A 20,639-nucleotide genomic window follows, 5' to 3' on the forward strand; every position below is an offset into this window, starting at 1 on the left:
ATCAATTTAGGAGTTGATGTGTTGATTAGACTCCACAAAGGGTAGGTTAACATGTCAATAACTAGAGAATATGGGTGAAGTAAAAATTAGGATATCTTTTTAGCCATGAAAGGTGAAAAACATGATCATCAAATGTGTGTTAAAGTTTCAAGGTAAGAGCTATATGCGAGGGAATAAATGAAGGCCATACATACCAATTACAGTTTAGATTAAGAAGGATGAAAATAGCATAATGCACTAATAAAAGGGGGAAATAATTGAAAAACAAAGGAAAAGTGTGAGTGTATAAGAGATGATGGTAGCTACTATAATTGTGATTGTACTGCTATTAGTGTGTATGTTTGTTTGTCTACATGTTTATGTGTGTGTCTCAATCATGTAGAATGTAAATGTGCATAGGAGAAACATGTATAAGTTTTGTGTGTGTGCGCGTGCGTGCATGTGTGTGTTCATGCTAGATTTTAAGGAGTGAAAAAAAAAATATTCAAAAGTTAATGTAGGGAATGATGCAAAATATCTAGATATTTGTGTGTGTGTCAATGTGTTTGTATGGGTGTGTATATGTGTGTATGTGTGTGCATGCCCATGTGACTCGTGTCTAAGTTAAGAGGAAAAACCCCAACCAACGAGGTTAATGCAATGTGTGTGTGTGTGGGATCACACATTTGGGGGTGTGTGTGTGTGTGTAGAAGAGGACTAAGGATAAGTAGTAACTTACAAGTGTATCTCTATGTGTGCATGCGTACATGTGTGTGTATTCGCAAGCCATTGTGATTCTATTATATTTATACTCTCCCTTTAAGTCAAGTTGTGGAAGCCCCTTTAGTCGAGTGGTGTCTTGTCTCTATGTAAGGGTATACTATAGTAATGGTTAGGGGGACTCAGTTAGTTCCTAGGGGGAAATTTAACCCAAGTTACTATTTGGCCCACCCCCCTTCAAGCCTTACTAGTGTAAATGGAATGGATGATCTTTCATTAAGGCCAAAATAAGGGAAATGAAAAGTGGACATGTGATGATTGGTGGAATTATATGAGCTAACCTTCTCAATTATTATTAATTATTTCCTCTCTCTATCTCTATAGCAATTCTTTATGTTTAAGCCTTCATGGATGTGTGTCTTTAGCTTAGGTGTGTTTATCCAATTAATTGAAAGGGGCCCATTTGTGCCTATCATAGTCTTCCCTTGTCCACATACACACATATGTGCGTGCATGCGTGCGTGTGCACATGCACACACACATACATAGATTTGATTTCTTCTTCCTCTCTCATTGTTGGCATACTTGGTGGTGGATGCAAAGGAGTGATGGTATTGAATTGTGTTGCTTAGATTATGCAATTGCCTTCAAGCATAAAGGTAAGATAGTTCATTACATCTCAAAGTTAGTATTGTATTCTTGCTTTCTTGGATTGGAGAGAAGGATGGATGGTTATCGAAGTGAGTTGCAGCTTTTAAAAGAATAGAAGTCCATCTAATGTCTTGACTATTGTGCATTTAGCCTAACCCACATCTCTCTCTCTCTCTCTCTCTCTCTCTCTCTCTCTCTCTCTCTCTCTCTCTCTCTCTCTCTCTCTCTCTCTCTCTCTCTCTCTCTCTCTCTCTCTCTCTCTCTCTCCCCCCCCCCATCAATTTAGTGTGTTCCATACACTTTTGCCTTTGTGAATGCCTCTCCTTAGCATTATCATTCTTGAGGACCTACCTCAATCGCATAAGGTAGTGTTTCTTAAGAATTCATATGGGTTAGAGATCCCCAATGATTTTTATTGTTTAGGCTCTTTGTCTTTAGTCTTTAGAAAAGATGCCCTTCTATCTTTTTGTCTTGGTTGTTTTTCTCCATGAAATTTGATTGTTTCTTGAACCTACATGCTTCTTCATCATGTCCAATCTTCTTACAGTGATTGGAGTTAGGTAGGTGCTTCAATCTACCTTTGGTGCTAATGTGTCCTTCCTTCTATAGTGATTGCATTCCTTGGGATCCTTCTTTGTAAAGAATACAATGTCTTTGCTTATTAGTATGTCAACCTATCCATTAAGTTCCTTCTCTTTTAAAATGATTCAAGATATGCAACCTTCGAGGTTAAGTGTTTCATGTGTAAGAAGTGAATATTTTAAGGGTGCATACTCTTTAGGTAGACTTACAAGTAGCATTATTATTGCATCCTTTCGGGAATTTTCTTTAAGCTCCTTAATTTTGATACATGATCTACAAGTGGATCCTTGTATTCATGATACAAACTATAGAAATCCATCTTTAGATTCATCTCCTAATTTTATTTAACTCCTCCCATGCTTCCTTTGCTATTCCTTTAACATTGATGTGGTGGATAAGGCCTAGAGCAAGATGTAAATCAATTACGGCAAGTGCTTGTTCATTCTTTTCTACCCATTCCTCAATCATTTGTGATGGTGCACTGTCCCAAATCACCATCCATAATTTTATATGCATGAGTAAAAATTGCATTTGAATTGCCCTTTTCCCGCCCTCCAATTTTTTGATGCCAAAGGAAATATTGGAATTTGAGGCCGCGATTTTTACATAGAGATTTTACCATGTGATTTCCCATGGCGGTGTCCACCTCCTTAATGGATTAGATTTGAGATTTTAGGCAATAGTAATCCCACATATGATAGCCTTTTTTTACAAAAAATTTGTTTAGTCGACGTGAATAGGACTCATAATAATGAACTAGTTTTAAGTCACAATAATGTGAAAATGACTTACAAATATAATATTTTGATAGTCTCAATGTGAACAAGGCTCAAGGAATTACCAATTTCAAAGGGGATTTTTAGAAGCCTAATTGATTCAAGATTTAGAAAAGAGATAACGTAGAAAGAAATGAATGAAGTTGTGGCATTAGGGGTGGTCGTTTTTGGCAATGTGAATTTGATGCAGGGATGTGAATATACAAATGATGACACTAATTAATCCAAGCCCCCTCTTGCAATAGTTGTTGCCCGCATACTAAAGCCTAGAAGGCTTAAAAGTATACTTTCAATCTCTCTCTTTTATGTCTGTACTCAAGTAGGCCCCTCAAGTCCCCAATTTGACAAGCAGGCCCTTAGCTTCTACTAGCCATAAACAAGCCTTGAACTTGGTGAAAGGAACCCCCTTAAGCAACCCTTTGCTTGACAATAGTACTTTGACAATCATCGAATAAAAATTGAATAATATAGATGAACTGAATAAACCTAATATACTTCAATGCGTAAGTGATGATGGCCTGTTAATTCAATTCAAGAAAACTGCTCTTCTTGCCTTTGATCTTTAGTGATTCACATGGATAATGGATGCACACCTCATAGCCACAAGGATGGTGGCTTTGATACCAAAGTGAAAGAAGAACATGTAGGCCATAAGTTTGAGAAAGCAATGAAAACCACACACTTCATTGCATAGAGCTTGCCTCTTTAAATAGGCTCATGAGTACATTGGATACATTGCATTGGGTCCATTTGACTTGCCATCTCATATCCTTATCCTTCGAACTCATCATCCTCATCTCTCCACACTCTAAAGACTATAGTTCATATTACATTTTCATACAAAGAAGGCACCACCCTTACATACGCTCAAACAAATGTTTTAATATGCACTGGCAAGGTTATTCATTATAACAATTGGATGTTAGGACTAGCTTGTGAAAACTTGTTAGAATCTAATACATGTAATTTATTGTTCTACTAACCCCTAAAATTGGTATGTTTGATTATGGAATCTTGAAAATAAACTTAGTATATTTATAAATATGTTATGAAATGACAATTGGTGATTTGGACATGTATATCTTTTCTTGACGAGATTCAATAGTAGGAACAACTGATCTCTAAAATGTAGGTTCTTTTCCAAAAAATAATAATAATTGTATTTTTAAACTAATTATTGCAAATATAATAAAGGAGGAAGTAATATGACGTTTCTAGATATTGGAGTGGAGGCTTGATGTATCTTGGTTGAGGATGGAGAGTAAAATAATCAATACACTAGTCTTTGGAGTGCTAGGATCGAGTCTCCACATGCTCTAGAGTTTTGTCATTCTTAGTTACAATCTTGTTGGATTGGCAAACCTTAGTTCTTGTCATATTGTTAGAATGCTCTTGAATCTCTTTTGATAGATAGGGGAGAATATCAACAATTGATAGTTTGGCCTCATTTTTCTCAATCTCTTTTTGGTTCATGCAATTATACTTTCTTTGCTTTTGCATCAGACCACTTGGGACAATCTCAAGCAAAGTGCTTAGCCTCGTGACACAAGTAGTAGGTATCTAGGAAGAAGGAAAACTTAACTTTAACTTCTATCTTGAGCCCATGTGGGTCAAACTGCTCTAGGAGGTCTAGTGCCTCCACTTGCCTATCCTAGAGGACAAAAGTCATTTTCTCCTATCTACTCAATCCATGTGTAGTAGTTAAGATGATGTATAGAACCTTCCCTAAGGACTCAACTAGCACATTGTACTCACTATCCATCCTGTACAAGAGCCCCAACAACAAGATCCAAACAAGACACTCGTGTGCTAGAGCTTCTTCTATACAAAACCTGGAGAACTTGGGCAAGTTATGCATGCAATTAGATTTATAACAATTTGACAATGCCAAAATCAACTTTTATTATTGTTTGGAAGCCACCAATGCAAAGAATTAGTGCTTCCAAATGAATATTGGAGTAAGGAGGCCCTCCTACAATAAGTTGACAAAAAACCACCTTGCAATTTCTTCGTTTGAGGGGATTCTTTGCATGAAGTAGATGAACGCGCCAACACTAGCAAAATCGACATAATATCGCTAAATGTATTGAAGGGAAAACGCAATCAAGGCACAATAGATCTTATTCTTGACCTAAACCTATCCCTTATTCTTCTTAGAGAAAGTTTTGAGCTCCTTCTACACTTGTTTCTCCATATGGGTGTTGTTAGATACATTGAAGGGAAAACACAATTGGGGCACAATGGATCTTCTTCTTGTCCTAAACTTGGCCCTTCTTCTTCTTAGAGAAATATTTGAGCTCCCTATCCACTTGTTTCTTGATATGGGTGTTGCTAAATACATTGAAGGGAAAACACAATTAGGGGACAATGGATCTTCTTCTTGTCGCAAACTCGGCCCTTCTTCTTCACAAAGAAAACTTTGAGCTCCCTATACACTAGTTTCTCCATTTCTCTAATATCCACCTCATCACATCGAGCAGTAGAGAGAAAATCCATATCCATTGCCTCAACATTCCAACTCACCTTCTTAGCTTGCATGGTATCTTATGGATCACCATTGTTTCTACACTTGCATGAGAGAGTAAAGGCCTACATGGTAAGGGGGTTATCATGTGTGCAAACCCGCCTAAATAAGGCATTAAATGATCTTTATTGCCTTAACTCACCTAAAACTCTCTTAATGGTCCTTTGCTATCTTCTCAACTCATCTCTTTTCGATTTTGGAAAACAATCACTAGAAGACTTGGTTGTCTTCTCTTTTGCAAGGTATTGTTTGCTAAGAGGATAATATTAATCTCTAGTGAGAAAGATACTCAAATTTTATTCACTTCATTTGATGGTAAGTGCTTTGTTACCGGTGCACATCTTAAAACAAGGAAATGCTATCTTAGTTGCTTGTCTTCAAGCACAGGATTATTAAGTGAACATGCATGAAATATTCATGACTACATTCAAAATAAAATTCGCTACAAGCCTAACTACACATGTCTTACTAGTCCTAAAACAAATCAATTGACTCTCATAAGTTCATGCTTTTTTGTAATTATTTAATTACAATTCATTATTTATTACTTTACAATGTTAGTTGTATGGAAAGTGGAATTAAGGTTAATGTATTTCATGTTTTTCTAAATTTTTACCATTCCATGTTAGGACACCTATTTGTTATTACAATGGTAAAAATGACAAAATGATTATTCTTTTAAAAACAATCCTTAGGTACCTTGAGTTAAGTGGCTCACTTTTTAACTTATTCTTGCATCAACCATCAAGATTAAGTGAAACTAATAAGCTAAGAATTATTATTTCTTATATTTCTTATCAATATAAATTGCATTATTAAAAAATGTTAACATAAGGGAAAAAGAAAGAAGAAAATCTAGCACAAAGCAGTGCTTTGACTACACAATATATGCTATTGGCAATTATTTTTTGAAAAGCAAGGGTAAGAATATTGCTAGTGTGAGTAGAATAACATATTTATATCATGAAGATGTATACAACATTGTTAAAGTGCAATAGAGGTAGCAGACCCATTAGACTTTGGTGTTGCCAAGTAGCCCAAAACCTAGTTTGTAAGGATAAGCATAGTTGTTTTGTTTCTTAAGTTAATGTAGTAGTTCTCTTAAAGTACCTCTCAAAAAGCCTGTCTACATTTGGGACTAGGACTTTTAGGCACTATTTCTAACTCTGCAAACATTAGATATTACCACATCTCTTGTGAGATTCCACAAAGCTAGTGTCTTGGGGTTTGTGTTGAGGTGGTCACCAAAGAGGGCAAGCCTGATGGAAATGTTTGCATTGAGACCAATGTTATTGAATCGTGGCTTTATCTTCTTCTATAGTGCAACAACAAGCTTGTAATGAGGTTCCCTCTTGATAGAATAGATTGGGCATGCAGGTGATGTGCTCTTGAGCGTAGGTGACAATGGTATTATGACTATGTAGAAACACAATGCTACATGTAAAAGAAGAAAATCTTGTAATGATTTACGTTATCGGGGAAGTGAAGCATAGGCTTTGAACTTACACACCCATAATACTCAACCCACGCTCAAACCACGAGGCTAGGGCCCCATTGGCAAGGGTGGATTGTTTTTGGGAAGTGAGGGCAAGGATATTATTATTACGGCGTAGAAGCAAAATGCGATATGGAAGATTTTTGTGCCACTCGCTTGACCGCCTTCTCCAAAAGATATTCTACTAGGACCTTGGTGTTGCCACGTTGGCAAAGACAGGCCTCTGTTGCAACAAAAAAATAAGGATTGTGTTCTGCCCCCGCAACGTTCGGTGCATTTACAGGGCCTTTCTACCTCTCTCACACAGACACAGCGAGCGAGAGAGAGAGAGAGAGAGAGAGAGAGGGATTTTCCATTGTTTCCATGGCGAAGGCCGCCATTGATGGCCCCCTCCACCTCTCTCACCTCCCCAGCAGTGGCAATGACGACCGTCGCTTCATCTGCTCTCACACCAAAACCCTGTCCTGCCGGGCACAGTCGCCGCTTGAGCGCAGAGTTTGCTCCAAGAAGGCCTCCAGAGAAGCAAGAATCAAGTTTGCAAATCCTATGCTCAGGTAAGAGTTCAGTTCCAATAATCTTAGCCTTTTATGCTTCCAATCCTTGGTGATGGATCATTAGAATTGCCCTTACACTTCTAGTTCCTAACAATAGGTTTGTACATAGACTGGGTCCTGCACTCTCGGAATGTGTTTTGTCGAGTAAAGTTTCAATGCAAGCTTTTTGTTTGCTGTCAGACTACATGCAATCTTGAAACTGCTATTGAGCTCCGATTGATGTTTGATTGTATATGCAGTGCCACTCTGACTGTGCGCTTGATATTCAAGCTTTTTGTTTGCTGTTCCATGGCATGCAATCTTGAAAGTGCTCTTGGTTTTCCTTGGCCAGCTCAGATTGTCGTTCAGTTGTACATGCAGTGCCACTTTTACTGTGTGCTTGATCATATACGTGGTATCTAAACTGGCCAGAGGCACTGCTCATGCAGTTGTGAGAAAGGTTATTGACCTGTGTTAAAAGAATGAACACAAGAGGAAATCGTCATTAACTTTCTGTTGGCCAGTCAGCTGCAGTATTGTGCAGCATCCATCTGTACTATTCAGCTGTAGTTTTTACAGCTGCAATACAAATGTTCAACACTATTCTCCACAGCTGCAAAACGGTTGCAGACAGTGAATGCTGCTTTTATCCCTATTAGAGAATACTGGATTTCACCATTGTTTAGCTGTCTTTGAAGTGATAGCCACAGCTATAACAATGGTTTTCCATGTGGATTTGAGAATGGTATCAACATAGAGATGTAGCTTTCCAAATGCAAGATTGATTCAAATTATAACCAAAGAAGCCATAATATGATCAGGGGGATTTTGATGATGCAAACATTATAAAAACTAACAATGAAGGTGAAAGTTAAGGTTAGAACCTTATTGCCTTTGGATTACTTTATCAAAATGTAAGGAAAAGCTACAAGGCACTAACTATTGAAGGTCCAAGGAGCTTGCCAAGTTACAACTTTGACTAAAGGTTGTTGACAAGGTGAAATGTTGTGTTTGGGTTACAAAGTGCATCAAATATGTACATTGAGAGGCTTGGTCAATGTGATTTTCAAGTTTGTGTTTGAAATTCTTAGCCCCTATTCCTTTTAGTTAATTGGTCAAAGTATTTATGAAGAGTTTCTTCCTTAATGCGATGATGATGGGCTATATGCGAGAAATGACCAAGAAACTGTTGATTGAGCAATCTTAGCTATCAGCTAGCACTAGTACAGATTTAGCATTTTTTTGCTTTGCTTATCCAAATTTTGAAGGAAATTTGATGATAGTTTCAAACCTAGGATGATATTATTTCTATGGGTTGCGGCACATGGATGCTTGGGATGTCATGGAGATCCTTTATCTCAAACTTGTGGTTCAAAAGGCCCTTGATGTCAGCAATTCCATTGCCACTCTCACTTGTAATAATCAAGTCATCCACATAGATGACTATAACAACCAACCCTATATCTCTCTTTCTCTTGTAAAGTGAGTAATCAATATAAAAAACATAAAAACCTATGTTAACAAGATACTCTCCGATCTCGTCAGACCATGCTCTAGGTGCTTGCTTCAACCCATAGAGCACCTTCATTGGCCACATATGTGGGATGGTCCAAATCCTTATAACTTACTAGTTTATCCATATACACTTCTTTTTGTAAATCACCATGCAAGAAAATATTCTTCACATCCATTTGCTTCAAAGTCCAACCTCTGGTTGTTACCAAAGCAATCACACATGTAACAATTACTATCCTAGCAACTAGAGTGAATGTCTCTTTATAGTTTATGTTATATATTTGAGCATAATAGCCTTTTGCAACTAGTGTGGCTTTATACCTTGCTAATAGAACCATCTGCATTATGCTTAATTTTATAGATTAACTTACAACCAATTGCTTTCTTGCCCTTAGGCAGTGGCACTAGATCCCAAGTCTTGTTTACCTCTGATGCAATCATTTCTTGATCCATTGTTACATCCCAGTAAGCATGACCAATAGCCTTCTCAAAATAAGTAGACTCGACATCCTTAACGATTGTCACCATGTAAGCATAACGGTCAGCTCTAAAACTCTCAAAACCAAATTTTTTAATAGGGTATCTTACCTTTTTAGACTTGTGTAGCATTGGATCACTTAATGGAGCCTTCACATTACCACGTACTCTTTGTATACCAGGTGTTTCGAGTAAAGGAATACGAAGTTCATCATCCAAACTCTTTGACCAACTAGAGTCTCCATTAAGAACTGAATGACTAATAGATGTATCATTTATCATTTGACACTTTTTTTGGCCTTATTATTACTTGCAATACTACTAGATGTACTTCAATATGTGGGATTGCTCCTTAGTCTCCCAAATCAAGGATTGATTTTGTAGATCTACTATCAGATGATGTCTCTGGTCGACTAAGGATCTGTGATTCTTGCTTTTTTGTTTGCACATAACTATTATGATGATGATGATCATCTAATGCATCTCCACTAGATGCATACCAATTGCTCATCTTATAAAAAAACGTCCTTGCTCACTCTAAACTCCATTCGTATGATAGGGCTATAATAGTGGTACCTTTTTTGCTTAGTAGAGTATCCAATAAGGATTTTCAATGTTTGGTTTCAAAATTTCCTAAACTCATTAGGCACATGAACATATCTAATACAACCAAACACTTTTAAGTGAAATACATCGGGCTTTCTTCTTGTAAAGCATGGTCATACCATGAATTGTAGTTGTGGGAGTCTTGTTCATAATATATAGAGTAATATGAACAACTTTCAAGCAAAAATACATTGGCATATATTTTTAAGCTATTAATGCCCATGTGACTTTTGTAATGTCTTTGTTTTTACTTTCTGCAATCTCATTTTGTTATGGTATACTTGTATGTAAATTACTGCTTTATAGCATGAAACCTTAAAAAGTGACTAAGCTAATTAGTTATTCTCCCTCTCTATTTAGTCTCAAGCACTTAACTTTGACGCTTGTTTCTATCTCATTAATAAATGTAATAAAATACTTGTTGGCATCAAGAGAAACATTTTGTGTAGGTTTTCAAACATTTGTATGCTCATCTAAATGCATGCAAACCTATAACTAACCCTTTGGACTACATTAGTTTTAACCTTTGCACATTTGCATGCCCAATACATTTGTGCCATATTTCAATGTTTCTAACCATATCTTTGCCTTCAGCATACATACAACATTTATAGCGTAAATTCTAGCATCCAAGGTAAACATTCAGCTAACTTTACTTCCGTTTGCAATCAACTTGTACTTATTTTCTAAGTCTTTCACAAAACAACCCTTTGTATTAAATTTGACTTGCAACCTTTGCTCTACCATTTGACCAATAGATACTAAATTTTTTGTAATGGAAGGTACAGTACATTAGACAAACACTGTGTCTGAGCATTATACAAGGACAAAGAAACTTGTCCAATATGTGAGATTGAGTGGCATGAATCATTACTTGTCTCTATATATCTTGGACTTTGTAAATCCTACATCTCTAAACCATTCAGCATGGTTGGTCGTATGAATCAACACACCATGCATTATCACTTGTTCACTTTTTTGTAACAATATTCATCATATGTTGCATAACAAATAAATGCTTATTTTTATCATCATTTTGCCTTGAAGATGATGCATAATTTCATTGTTGTAATTTACCACTTGTAATGTTATCTTTCTTATCAAATCAATGGGTTGCAATATGACATTTTCTTATCTTTCTTATCAAATCAATGGGCTGCAATATGACATTTTTTTTCACAATAATGATAGATGATGCTTGAATTATTAGAACCTTTATTTTGCCATCCACTCTTCGTCTAGAGCTCCCTTGCCTCTAATATTACTATGGCCTCTTGGAACTTGTATATCACCAAACTATTGATTTAACCTGTTTTACTAGTTATTGCTAACACATCTCATACCATGATCTTTTGAAGAGCACTTGTACCCTTCCTAAACTTGAGTAGAATGTCTGGACTTGTCCACCACTTCTTTTTGATGATTTATCATGCATATTAATCTCTTCAGTAAGCATAAGAGAGATCAACTCATCAAAATCTAGGAACGGATTATGTACATACATAAAATTAATAGAAGATTTTCAGGCCTTTGTTGGGAATAAAGGCCTTGTGCCTTTAAATGTGCTCGGGTGTGAACACACCCTTAGCACTTGTACTTACACATATATATCTCTATCTAAAAACCTAAAGGTACACACTCGTCATTGTACCTAAAAATGTGCTCTCACTCTTTGCTCTGCTCTCTCTCACTCTCTCTATCTCTCGTTGCGTGTAATGACTGATTGTCTCGATCTTCGTGTCTTAACCCGTCACTACAAACTGTTATTAGAGCGCAGAGTGCACGCTTCCCGAGGTCAAAGGCAGGTACTGAGTGTGTGACCGTCGGCAGACAGGAAATGAGTAGCAGTTCTAGGTTGCAGACGCAGGCCAAGAACGTCTGTAAATAGTCAAGCAATCGGTTGAGGCAGGTAGGATCACGGCAGGTCCAATAGGCGACAACAGGTCCAGCGTGGACAAGTGGGCGTGATGGGCAGCAGCGGGGCTCATGGATGGGACCAGTGGGCAGCGCAAGCGACATCCGCAAGTGACGTCTGCGGGGAGCAGCAACTATGCGCTAGTGTGTTGGGCAACAGTTGCGACGAAGGGCTCGTGGCGGGTAGGTGCATGCGATGACGGCTTCGTCGCGAGCAAGCGTAGACGATGTCAGGTCGCGTGACCCGCCCCATGGGTCAATGGACCCTCCCCCGGTCAATTTTTTTTTTCAAAATCGTAAAAAAAAAAAGAAAAAACAGAAAATAATTCAACTTCTACCCCCCTTTCTTGACAAGGTTTCGTGCGCTAGGCAGAAAAGGCCAAATTTGTGCAACTGTGGTCCAGAAGATTTGGGGCTTTTCCCAGATTTGGGGAATGTGATGCAGGACAAACAAATTTGTCTCAGAAATTGCAGGAATTTGTGACATTTTGTCCCTGACATTTGGGGCTTTTCATGTACATGCACAAATTGGGCTGAAATTTACCCAATTTCTCGACATTGATGTACATTGGACCCCGTGCAATTTGGGGCTTTTGCAGTTTGGGCAAAATCTATGCAGCATTTGGTCACTTTATGTACATGCAGGTTGAATTCCATGCAATTTGGACATGAACACTTGATAAAATTTGGGGTTTTTGCTGAAATTGCTCTATTTTGGCAAAATTGGCCTGTTCTATGCATAATAGAGAAAATGCAAATGTGTGGTTGATGCTTTGAGCGCAAAATTTTGGGGCTTTTGACTGTCCGTGTCAAATTTTATGCTCATGGGTACATGTCCAACAGAAATTGCAGCTAAAATTTGGGATTTCTCATGTAATGTGATGCATATGCCCTTGGAACAGCTGTAATCAGTTGTGGAATGCTGTAGCACATGGTTTGGTGCTTCTGAAAATTTATTTACAGATCTGAAATCTGTGCTTCTTGCATGGTCATTTATTGTTGGTTGGTACTTGTTTGTACCTTGGTCACTTGGGTGACAGTTTTGGGCCTGCATTTGCTGATTTTTTGGTCACATTTGGGCTGAAAATCTTGGCTGGCAGCAATGACAGCAGTAATCTGATGCACATAAAGAAGCTTGAAGGAGCACATAACTTTGCAGTTTGGCAAAAGCAGTGCTACAATATCCTGTTGCAAAAGAAGTAGGCAAAGCCGATTAAAACACAAGGGGCAAAGCGTGCAGATATGGAATAGGACGATTGGGATGAGTTAAATGAGCTTGCACACTCAACCATAGAGCTATCGATTTCTGATGCCTTGCTGTTCAACATTGAAGGTTTGGATTCTGCATATGCTATATGGACTAGATTGGAAGAACTATATGCACAAAAGAGTGTTGGAAGCAAAGTGTATTGGTTGAAAAAGCTTATGGATTTGCTTATGAAAGAGGGTATAGCAATGCCTACTCACTTGAGTGAGTTTAATTCCATTTTCAGCCAGCTGGTTGCCTTGAAGTATTGATGAGGAATTTAAGGCTACTTTCTTGCTTTGCACTCTACCAGAGAGTTGGGATACATTTAGGACTGCTATGAGCAATTCTAATATGATCCTTTTGTATGCTGATATAGAGAGTGCTCTACTCATGGAAGAAATGAATTGGTAGAATAATGCATCCAAGAAGTCTTCTAGTGCTTTGCATACTAGGGGAAGATCACAACAGAAAGGCAAGTATGATAGCAAGGGATATAATAAATCACGTGGCAAAGACGTTGAATGCCATCATTGTGGCAAGAAGGGTCACTTTAAACGTGATTGCTATAAATGGAAGAAAGAGAAAGGAAAATGCAAGAAGACAGATGATAGCAAGGAAGAGAAAAAGGACCGTCAGCCTAAGAAGAGCAGTGTAAAAATTGAAGAGGTGAATGTAGTCACTCATGACAATGATAGTGGGAGTGACGTACTCTTTGTCTCTTCACACTTTGGCGCACATGCTTTATATGCAGATACATATGATGACATGCATACCTGGATTCTTGATTTAAGTGCTTTCTTTCATGTCACCCCTCATCATGAGTGGTTCTATGCCTATACAAGGGGTCGACATGGTGTTGTCCATCTTGGGGACAACTATGCATGTGAGATTGCAGGTATTGACAGTGTGCAGTTACAGTTTCAGCATGGCTCTATCTTTACACTTCAACATGTACGGCATGTACCTCAGCTCAAGAAGAGCTTGATTAGCACAGGGCAGCTAGACGATGATGGTTTTCATACCACCTTTAGTGATGGAAAATGGAAGATCTGTAAGGAATCTAAGGTTATTGTTAGAGGTTGCAAGAGTGATACATTGTATCCACTTCATGTATCTAGTGTGCGTGACCATGTTGTTGCTGTGACCGAGCAGCCAAGTGTTTCTTTGTGGCATGGCCGGTTGGGGCTCATGAGTCAAACAGGAATGAAAGTGCTTTCTCGTTTGGGTTATTTGCCTTGTCTTCGTTATGCTGATTTTGAGCACTGTGATCATTGCATTTATGGCAAACATGCAAAAAAGTCTATAAAAAGTCTCTTTCTTTGAAATCCTCTCCTCTAGAGTTAGTACATTTGGATGTATGCCAAATGCCAAAATTATCTTTAAGAGGAAAGAAATATTTTGTCACCTTTGTCGATGATGCTACACGGAAAGTAAGGGTTTACCCTATTCGTAGCAAGGATGAAGAGCTTGACAAGTTTAAGAAATTCTTGGCATTGGCTGAAAATCAGACAGATAAGACACTTAAGTGTCTTCGCTCTGACAATGGTGGGGAATATGTGTCCAATGCCTTTCAGGCATTTTGTGATGCAAAGGGATAAAGAGGGAGCTAACTCCCCCTCATAATCCACCCCAAAATGGAGTTACATATACCTTGTATCCACTTCATGTATCTAGTGTTCATGACCATGTTGTTGCCATGACCAAGCAGCCAAGTGTTTCTTTGTGGCATGGCCGGTTGGGGCACATGAGTCAAACATGAATGAAAGTGCTTTCTCGTTTGGGTTACTTGCCTTGTCTTCATTATGCTGATTTTGAGCATTGTGATCATTGTATTTATGGTAAACATGCACAAACATCTCATAAAAAGTCTCTTTCTTTGAAATCTTCTCCTCTACAGTTAGTATATTCAGATGTATGTTAGATGCCAGGATTATCTCTAGGGGGAAAGAAATATTTTGTCACCTTTGTCGACGATGCTACATGAAAGATGTGAGTTTATCCTATTCGTAGAAAGGATGAAGTGCTTGACAAGTTCAAAAAATTCTTGGCATTGGTTGAAAATCAGATTGATAAGACACTTAAGTGTCTTCGCCCTGACAATGGTGGGAAATATGTGTCCAAGGCTTTTCAGGGATTTTGTGACAGCAAAGGGATAAAGGGGGAGCTCACTGGCCCTCATAATCCGCCCCAAAATGGAGTTGCAGAGCGTACGAATCGAACTATACAGGATAAGGTCTGTACGATGCTGTCTCATGTTGCTTTTGTAGAGCGTATGAATCGGACCATACAGGATAAGGTTCGTACGATGCTGTCTCAAGCTGCATTACCCCATGGTTTTTGGGTAGAGGCTGTTATGATAGCCGTTGACTTAATTACTCGGTCACCAAATAGGTCTTTGGGAGGGGGGAGTTCCACAACAAGCGTGGTCGGGCAAGTCAACTTTATATGCTCATTTGAAAGTGTTTGGTTGCGAGGCTTTTGTGCACATTCGTTAAGAAAAACGCAGCAAACTTGAGCCAAAGTCTTGTAAATGCATTTTCCTAGGATATGGTGATGAGGGTGAAATGGGATATAAATTGTGGGATCCCGAGAAAAGGAAAGTAGTACGCAGCAATGGTGTTATCTTCTGGGAAGATCGCATGCACAAACAGCCTAAAAAGATTGAGGAGGTCCATAGGGTTGTATTCCGGGAAGAAATACATTTTGGACAGCAAAATGTGCCTGCTGTACAGTAGCAAATACCTGCTGTAAATGAATCTGTAAATGCAGAAAATGGTGTTGGAAATGATCAGCTAGCTATTGCCCATGATAATGAGCTACTACATGTGCAGGAACAGCCATGACAACGAGCTGTTAATGCTGATTTGTAGGTTGAAATGCCAAGACAGCATGCTGAAAATGGAAATTTGCAGGAACAGCCAGCAAACAATGATCATTGGGTTAGGAAATCGTCTAGGGCTACTAGACAACCTGACAGATCTGTTCCCAGTGCAAACAATGTGGCTGATTATGTCATGTTGATAGACTGTGGTGAACCGTCTTGCTTCAAGGAAGCAATGGACAGATTGGACAGCAAGAAATGATATAAAGCCATGTTGTCAGAGATGGAATCTCTTGAGAAAAATGACACTTGGGACTTGTTACAGTTGCCTAAAGGGCAGAAAACCCTTTCATGCAAATGAGTTTACAAGATGAAGGTCACTTCTAGTTTCTCACCAAAGTACAAAGCAAGATTGGTTGCAAAAGGGGTACAAGCAGAAGCATGGAATTGACTTTGATGAGATTTTCTCTCATATAGTCAAGATGACTACATTGAGAACCATTTTGGGATTGGTTGCAGTTGAGGATATGGAACTCATACAGATGGATGTAAAGATTGCATTTTTACATGGTGATCTGCATGAAGATATATATATGCAGCAGCCTGAAGGGCTTGCGGAAAAAGGGAAAGAGAAGATGGTATGTAAACTCAAAAGGAGTTTGTATGGGCTGAAACAAGCATCAAGAGAATGATATCATAAATTTGATACATTCATGCAGTCTCAAGGCTTTCATAGTCAAGTGGATCACTGCTTGTACACCAAGAAGGCAAAGATGGCAGCCTGATTATCTTGGTTTTGTATGTTGATGACATGCTGATTGCTGGCAGGGATACTCATGCCTTGGATTCATTGAAGCAAAGTCTTCATGGCAGCTTTGACAAGAAGGATCTTGGTGATGCAAATCACATTCTTGGCCTACGAATACTAAGAGATAGGTCAACAAGCTTACTCTATTTATCTCAGCAAAAGTATATCTCCAAGGTTTTGCAGCGATTCAATATGGAAGGGGGGGGGGGAATGATTGGGGTTCCACTGCCTCCATACGTGAAACTCAGTGCAGAGGATTGACCTACATCTGATGATGAGAAGGTTGAAATGGCCAAGATACCATATGCTTGAGCTGTTGACAGTTTGATGTATGCTATGGTTGCTACATGTCTTGACATTGCCTTTGCAGTGGGAGTGGTTAGCAGATACATGGCAACCCCTGGCAAGAAGCATTGGGATGCAGTGAAAGGTATTATGAGATACCTCAAAGGCACAAAGGAGTCGTGCATCTGCTTTGGGAAGTAGAAGGCATCTGTTGTTGGCTTTACGGATGCAGACTATGTTGGTCATGCGGACTGCAGAAAGTCCACTTCTGGGTATGTGTTTACTTTCACAAGAGGAGCAGTCTCTTGGATCTCCAAGCTACAAAAGTGTGTTGCATTGTCTACTACAAAGGTAGAGTATGTGGTTGCCACTGAGGCATGCAATGAGGCTTTATGGCTTTCACGTTTGGTGGGAGAGCTTGGCATCATAGAGTTACCTGTTTTCCATTGTGATAGTCAGAGTGCTATCATGCTAGCACGGAATCCTGTCTTTCATGCAAAGACAAAGCACATATAGGTGAAGTACCACTTCATTAGAGATGTACTTGATAGCAAGAGCATTGAGCTTGTCAAAGTGCATATAGATGATAATCCTGCTGCGGACCTTCTCTCGAAGGGTCTTCTAGCAGAGCGGTTTGCTCATTGCCGATAGATGATGGGAGTTGGATAGATATATGCATTTCAGCTTTGTACATACTAGACTTAGATGATTCTTTTCTCCTCTTAAGGCACATTGCCTTTAGGTGGGAGGTTGTTGGGAATAAAGGGCCATGTGACTTTAAATGTGCTCGGATGTGAACACACCCTTAGCACTTGTACTTACATATATATATCTACCTAAAAAAACCTAAAGGTACACACTCGTCATTGTTCCTAAAAACGTGCTCACTCTTTGCTCTGCTCTCTCTCACTCTCTTTGTCTCTCGCTGCGCGTAACGATTGACTGTCTCGATCTTCGTGCCTAACCCGTCACTACAACCTTTTTATTATTAAGGCCACCAAAAGTAAATGTGAGATCGATTGGCTACCTTATTTTTTGGCACCAACATTTTATTGGTTGACCTATTTTATTGGGTGCCTATCGGGCTGGCTGACTTGTTCATGTTTGGGGCTTGTTTATAAACAGGCAGGCTCTCTCATCTTTCATTCACCAACTTGCTTCCTTGGTGGAGAGAGGGAGTGCTCCTTGCTAGTGACTCATAGTGCGAGTTGGTATTGTCTTGTGCCTTGGTATATGGATTCCATTTCCCGAGCATTCTCCTCCTATTGAGTTCTTTGTTCTTTGCAGTGTTTCTTTTCCATGTTTGTGTTTTTGTAGTCTCTCACAGTAGTTTCTCACACTTCCATTGCATCCTCGAGACATCTGTGTTAGGTCTTGTAGTGCGGTTTTCTATTGCCGCAAGTTTGCATTTATCACACTTTGCTGCTGATTTGACCTGTTCTAGACTGCTATGACATTCTTCCATCTTGGGTGACACCTTCTGCAGTTGAAATTTCATGTTGCATGTATTGTTCAGGATGTGTAGAATAGAGCTTGGCCTTTATATTTACAATGGTGGTAGAATCTAAGCATGTGAGCAACAGGTCATCAACATGTAACAAGAAAATTGTTGACACTATCTAAAGTGGTGTTTATCTAAAGGTTTGGTTCATAAGGGATAGAAAAGAATTCATGAGTCCAAAGGAACTAATCCATCCCATGAAACTAGGAATGCAGTGCTTGCTTCAGCCCACAAAGAGCTTTTTGCAAGCGAAAAGACCTTATTTTCATGTTTTGAAAGACAATACTTGGAATGCTGCTCCATAGAGTCTTCCTCCTCCAAATAACCATTTAGGAAGGCACATTTGATATCCATTTGGTCAATTAGCTAGTTGTGATGAGCGGCTATTCTAGCTAACAAATGGAATCATACCAATTGCACAGTCGATGCAAAGGTCTCTTTATAGTCAATTCCTTGCTTTTGTTTAAATCCTTGTATCACAAGGCGAGCCTTGTGCTTGTTCAAGGTTCCATTAGCTTTCATTTTAATGTGAAAAATCCACTTAGTCCCAATGACCTTCTTGTGGCTCCTATGATCTAGCAAAGTCTAGGTTTCGTTTGGATCAACAGACTCAAGCACCTTTTCCTTGGCGTTTCGCCATTGGGGATACTATAGATCCTCTTGCCAATTATTCAGCTCAAAATATGCTATGTAACTTGGAGAGATGGAAATGAAGTAGAAGGTTTGGGCCTAGCAGATTTTTTAGATCCCTTTTGGATGGAATCTGATGGAAGGATCTCAAAGAATTCTATATGATTTGCTAGTACCAATGAGGTAATAGGTCCTTGGGACTTGGGAGGGACTTGGGATCTTAAGTCTTTGCAGGTGGGTCAAGAGCGGGTAGTAGACCAGACTCAAACAACACTATCTCAAGTAATGTAGATTGAGGAATTGGCTTAGAAGCTAGTGTAGCGGGCTGCACAATATCCTTCTCGTCAAAGATGACATGTTTTCGTGTAATGACTCCGTTTGTTTTGGGATCAAACAATCGGTATGCTTTAGCCTTAGAAGAGTAGCCCACAAAGGAAATGGTATGTGGTGTTGTTTCTTGAGTTGATAAGCTTTAGAAATGTCGTTGGATAGTTTGAGGTATGGATGCCCCTCAAGCATTTGATGGTGTGACAACTCATTAAGAGAGTTGTTCTTAAGGTGTTGGAAATGGAAGTGGTAGAGATACTATCATTCATAGGCTCCCTAATAATGGCTAGGATTTGAAGTTAATGAAACTTAGAGGGACCTCAATTACTGTAAAGAAAATTGCTCACCCCAAGGCAAAGCAGCTGGATGGATAATAGAGTCACCCCAATGATCTAGGGGACACATCATCCAATGAAGCAAGATCAAGGCCTATGTTAGTACCAAACTTGATACAAATGAGACCCTGGATCTTGTTCGAGGAGTTATTTCACATTGGATATTCGCAGTTGTAGGGATCAAGTGTTAGGAGATGAAGATATCTTTGAAGGAGGCCATGTGATACTTGGCTCCATTGTTCACAATTCAAGCAGTTGGAGAGCCACAAGGTTGTGTTGCGTGGGCCTCTGCGGTTGCCTCATTAGGGGGGGCAACTTGCGGATGTAGACTGAGCTTGCAACCTTGAATGTCTATATAAAGAAGAGGTGGGCTTGAAGATGAAAATCTAGCTGACAAGTTAGACATGCACTTTGGATTTGAGAATAGTGTTGACTATGATGGTGGCTGACCGGTTTGAAGAAATTGCTACGGTTTGCACTGAGGAAGTACAGAGTGTACAACCACAATAGAAATACAAAGACATAAATGTGCAAAACACAAACCTAAATGCAAAACACAAAACTCAAAAACACAAACACAAATAGAGAGAGAAGAACTCTGAAGTGAACGAATCAATGTAGTAGATGAATGTAAGAGTGTGCAGAGTGCTCAAGGGTAGAGCAGTAGAGTGTCAGAGTGTGATGTCCACTACAGAAGGATCCCAAGTGCTGTAATTGCCAGTCAGAGACGTCGTAGAGCAAGAAAGATAAAGATGTTGATCACTCAAGGCAAAAGAGCACTAGGCATCAGCAAATTTGATGAAGGATGATGTAGGCGGTAGCCCAGACTATAGAACAAAATAGTGGAAGGAGCTGCTAGAGGGAGAAACTGGACACTAGGTGTTGGGGAAACAAATGTAGGTAGGAATAGG

The 20,639-nt window shown here is 39.1% G+C and overlaps 1 protein-coding gene across 1 annotated transcript in view; it reads left to right on the plus strand.

Moving 5' to 3' along the window:
- The first annotated feature begins 6,928 nt into the window (after positions 1 to 6,928).
- LOC148029087 (Insulinase (Peptidase family M16) family protein) overlaps positions 6,929 to 20,639 on the plus strand; it is a 165,513-nt gene continuing 151,802 nt past the window's right edge. Inside the window, exon 1 of the mRNA XM_087687848.1 lies at positions 6,929 to 7,281. Coding sequence (XP_087543974.1) covers positions 7,091 to 7,281 — 191 coding nt within the window. The 5' untranslated portion in view covers positions 6,929 to 7,090. The remainder of the gene's footprint in view (positions 7,282 to 20,639) is intronic.

This window comes from Lygodium microphyllum, chromosome 11, assembly GCF_053477565.2.
Source record: "Lygodium microphyllum isolate KBCC chromosome 11, Lygodium_microphyllum_v1.1.10, whole genome shotgun sequence".
NCBI classification, from domain to species: Eukaryota; Viridiplantae; Streptophyta; class Polypodiopsida; order Schizaeales; family Lygodiaceae; genus Lygodium; species Lygodium microphyllum.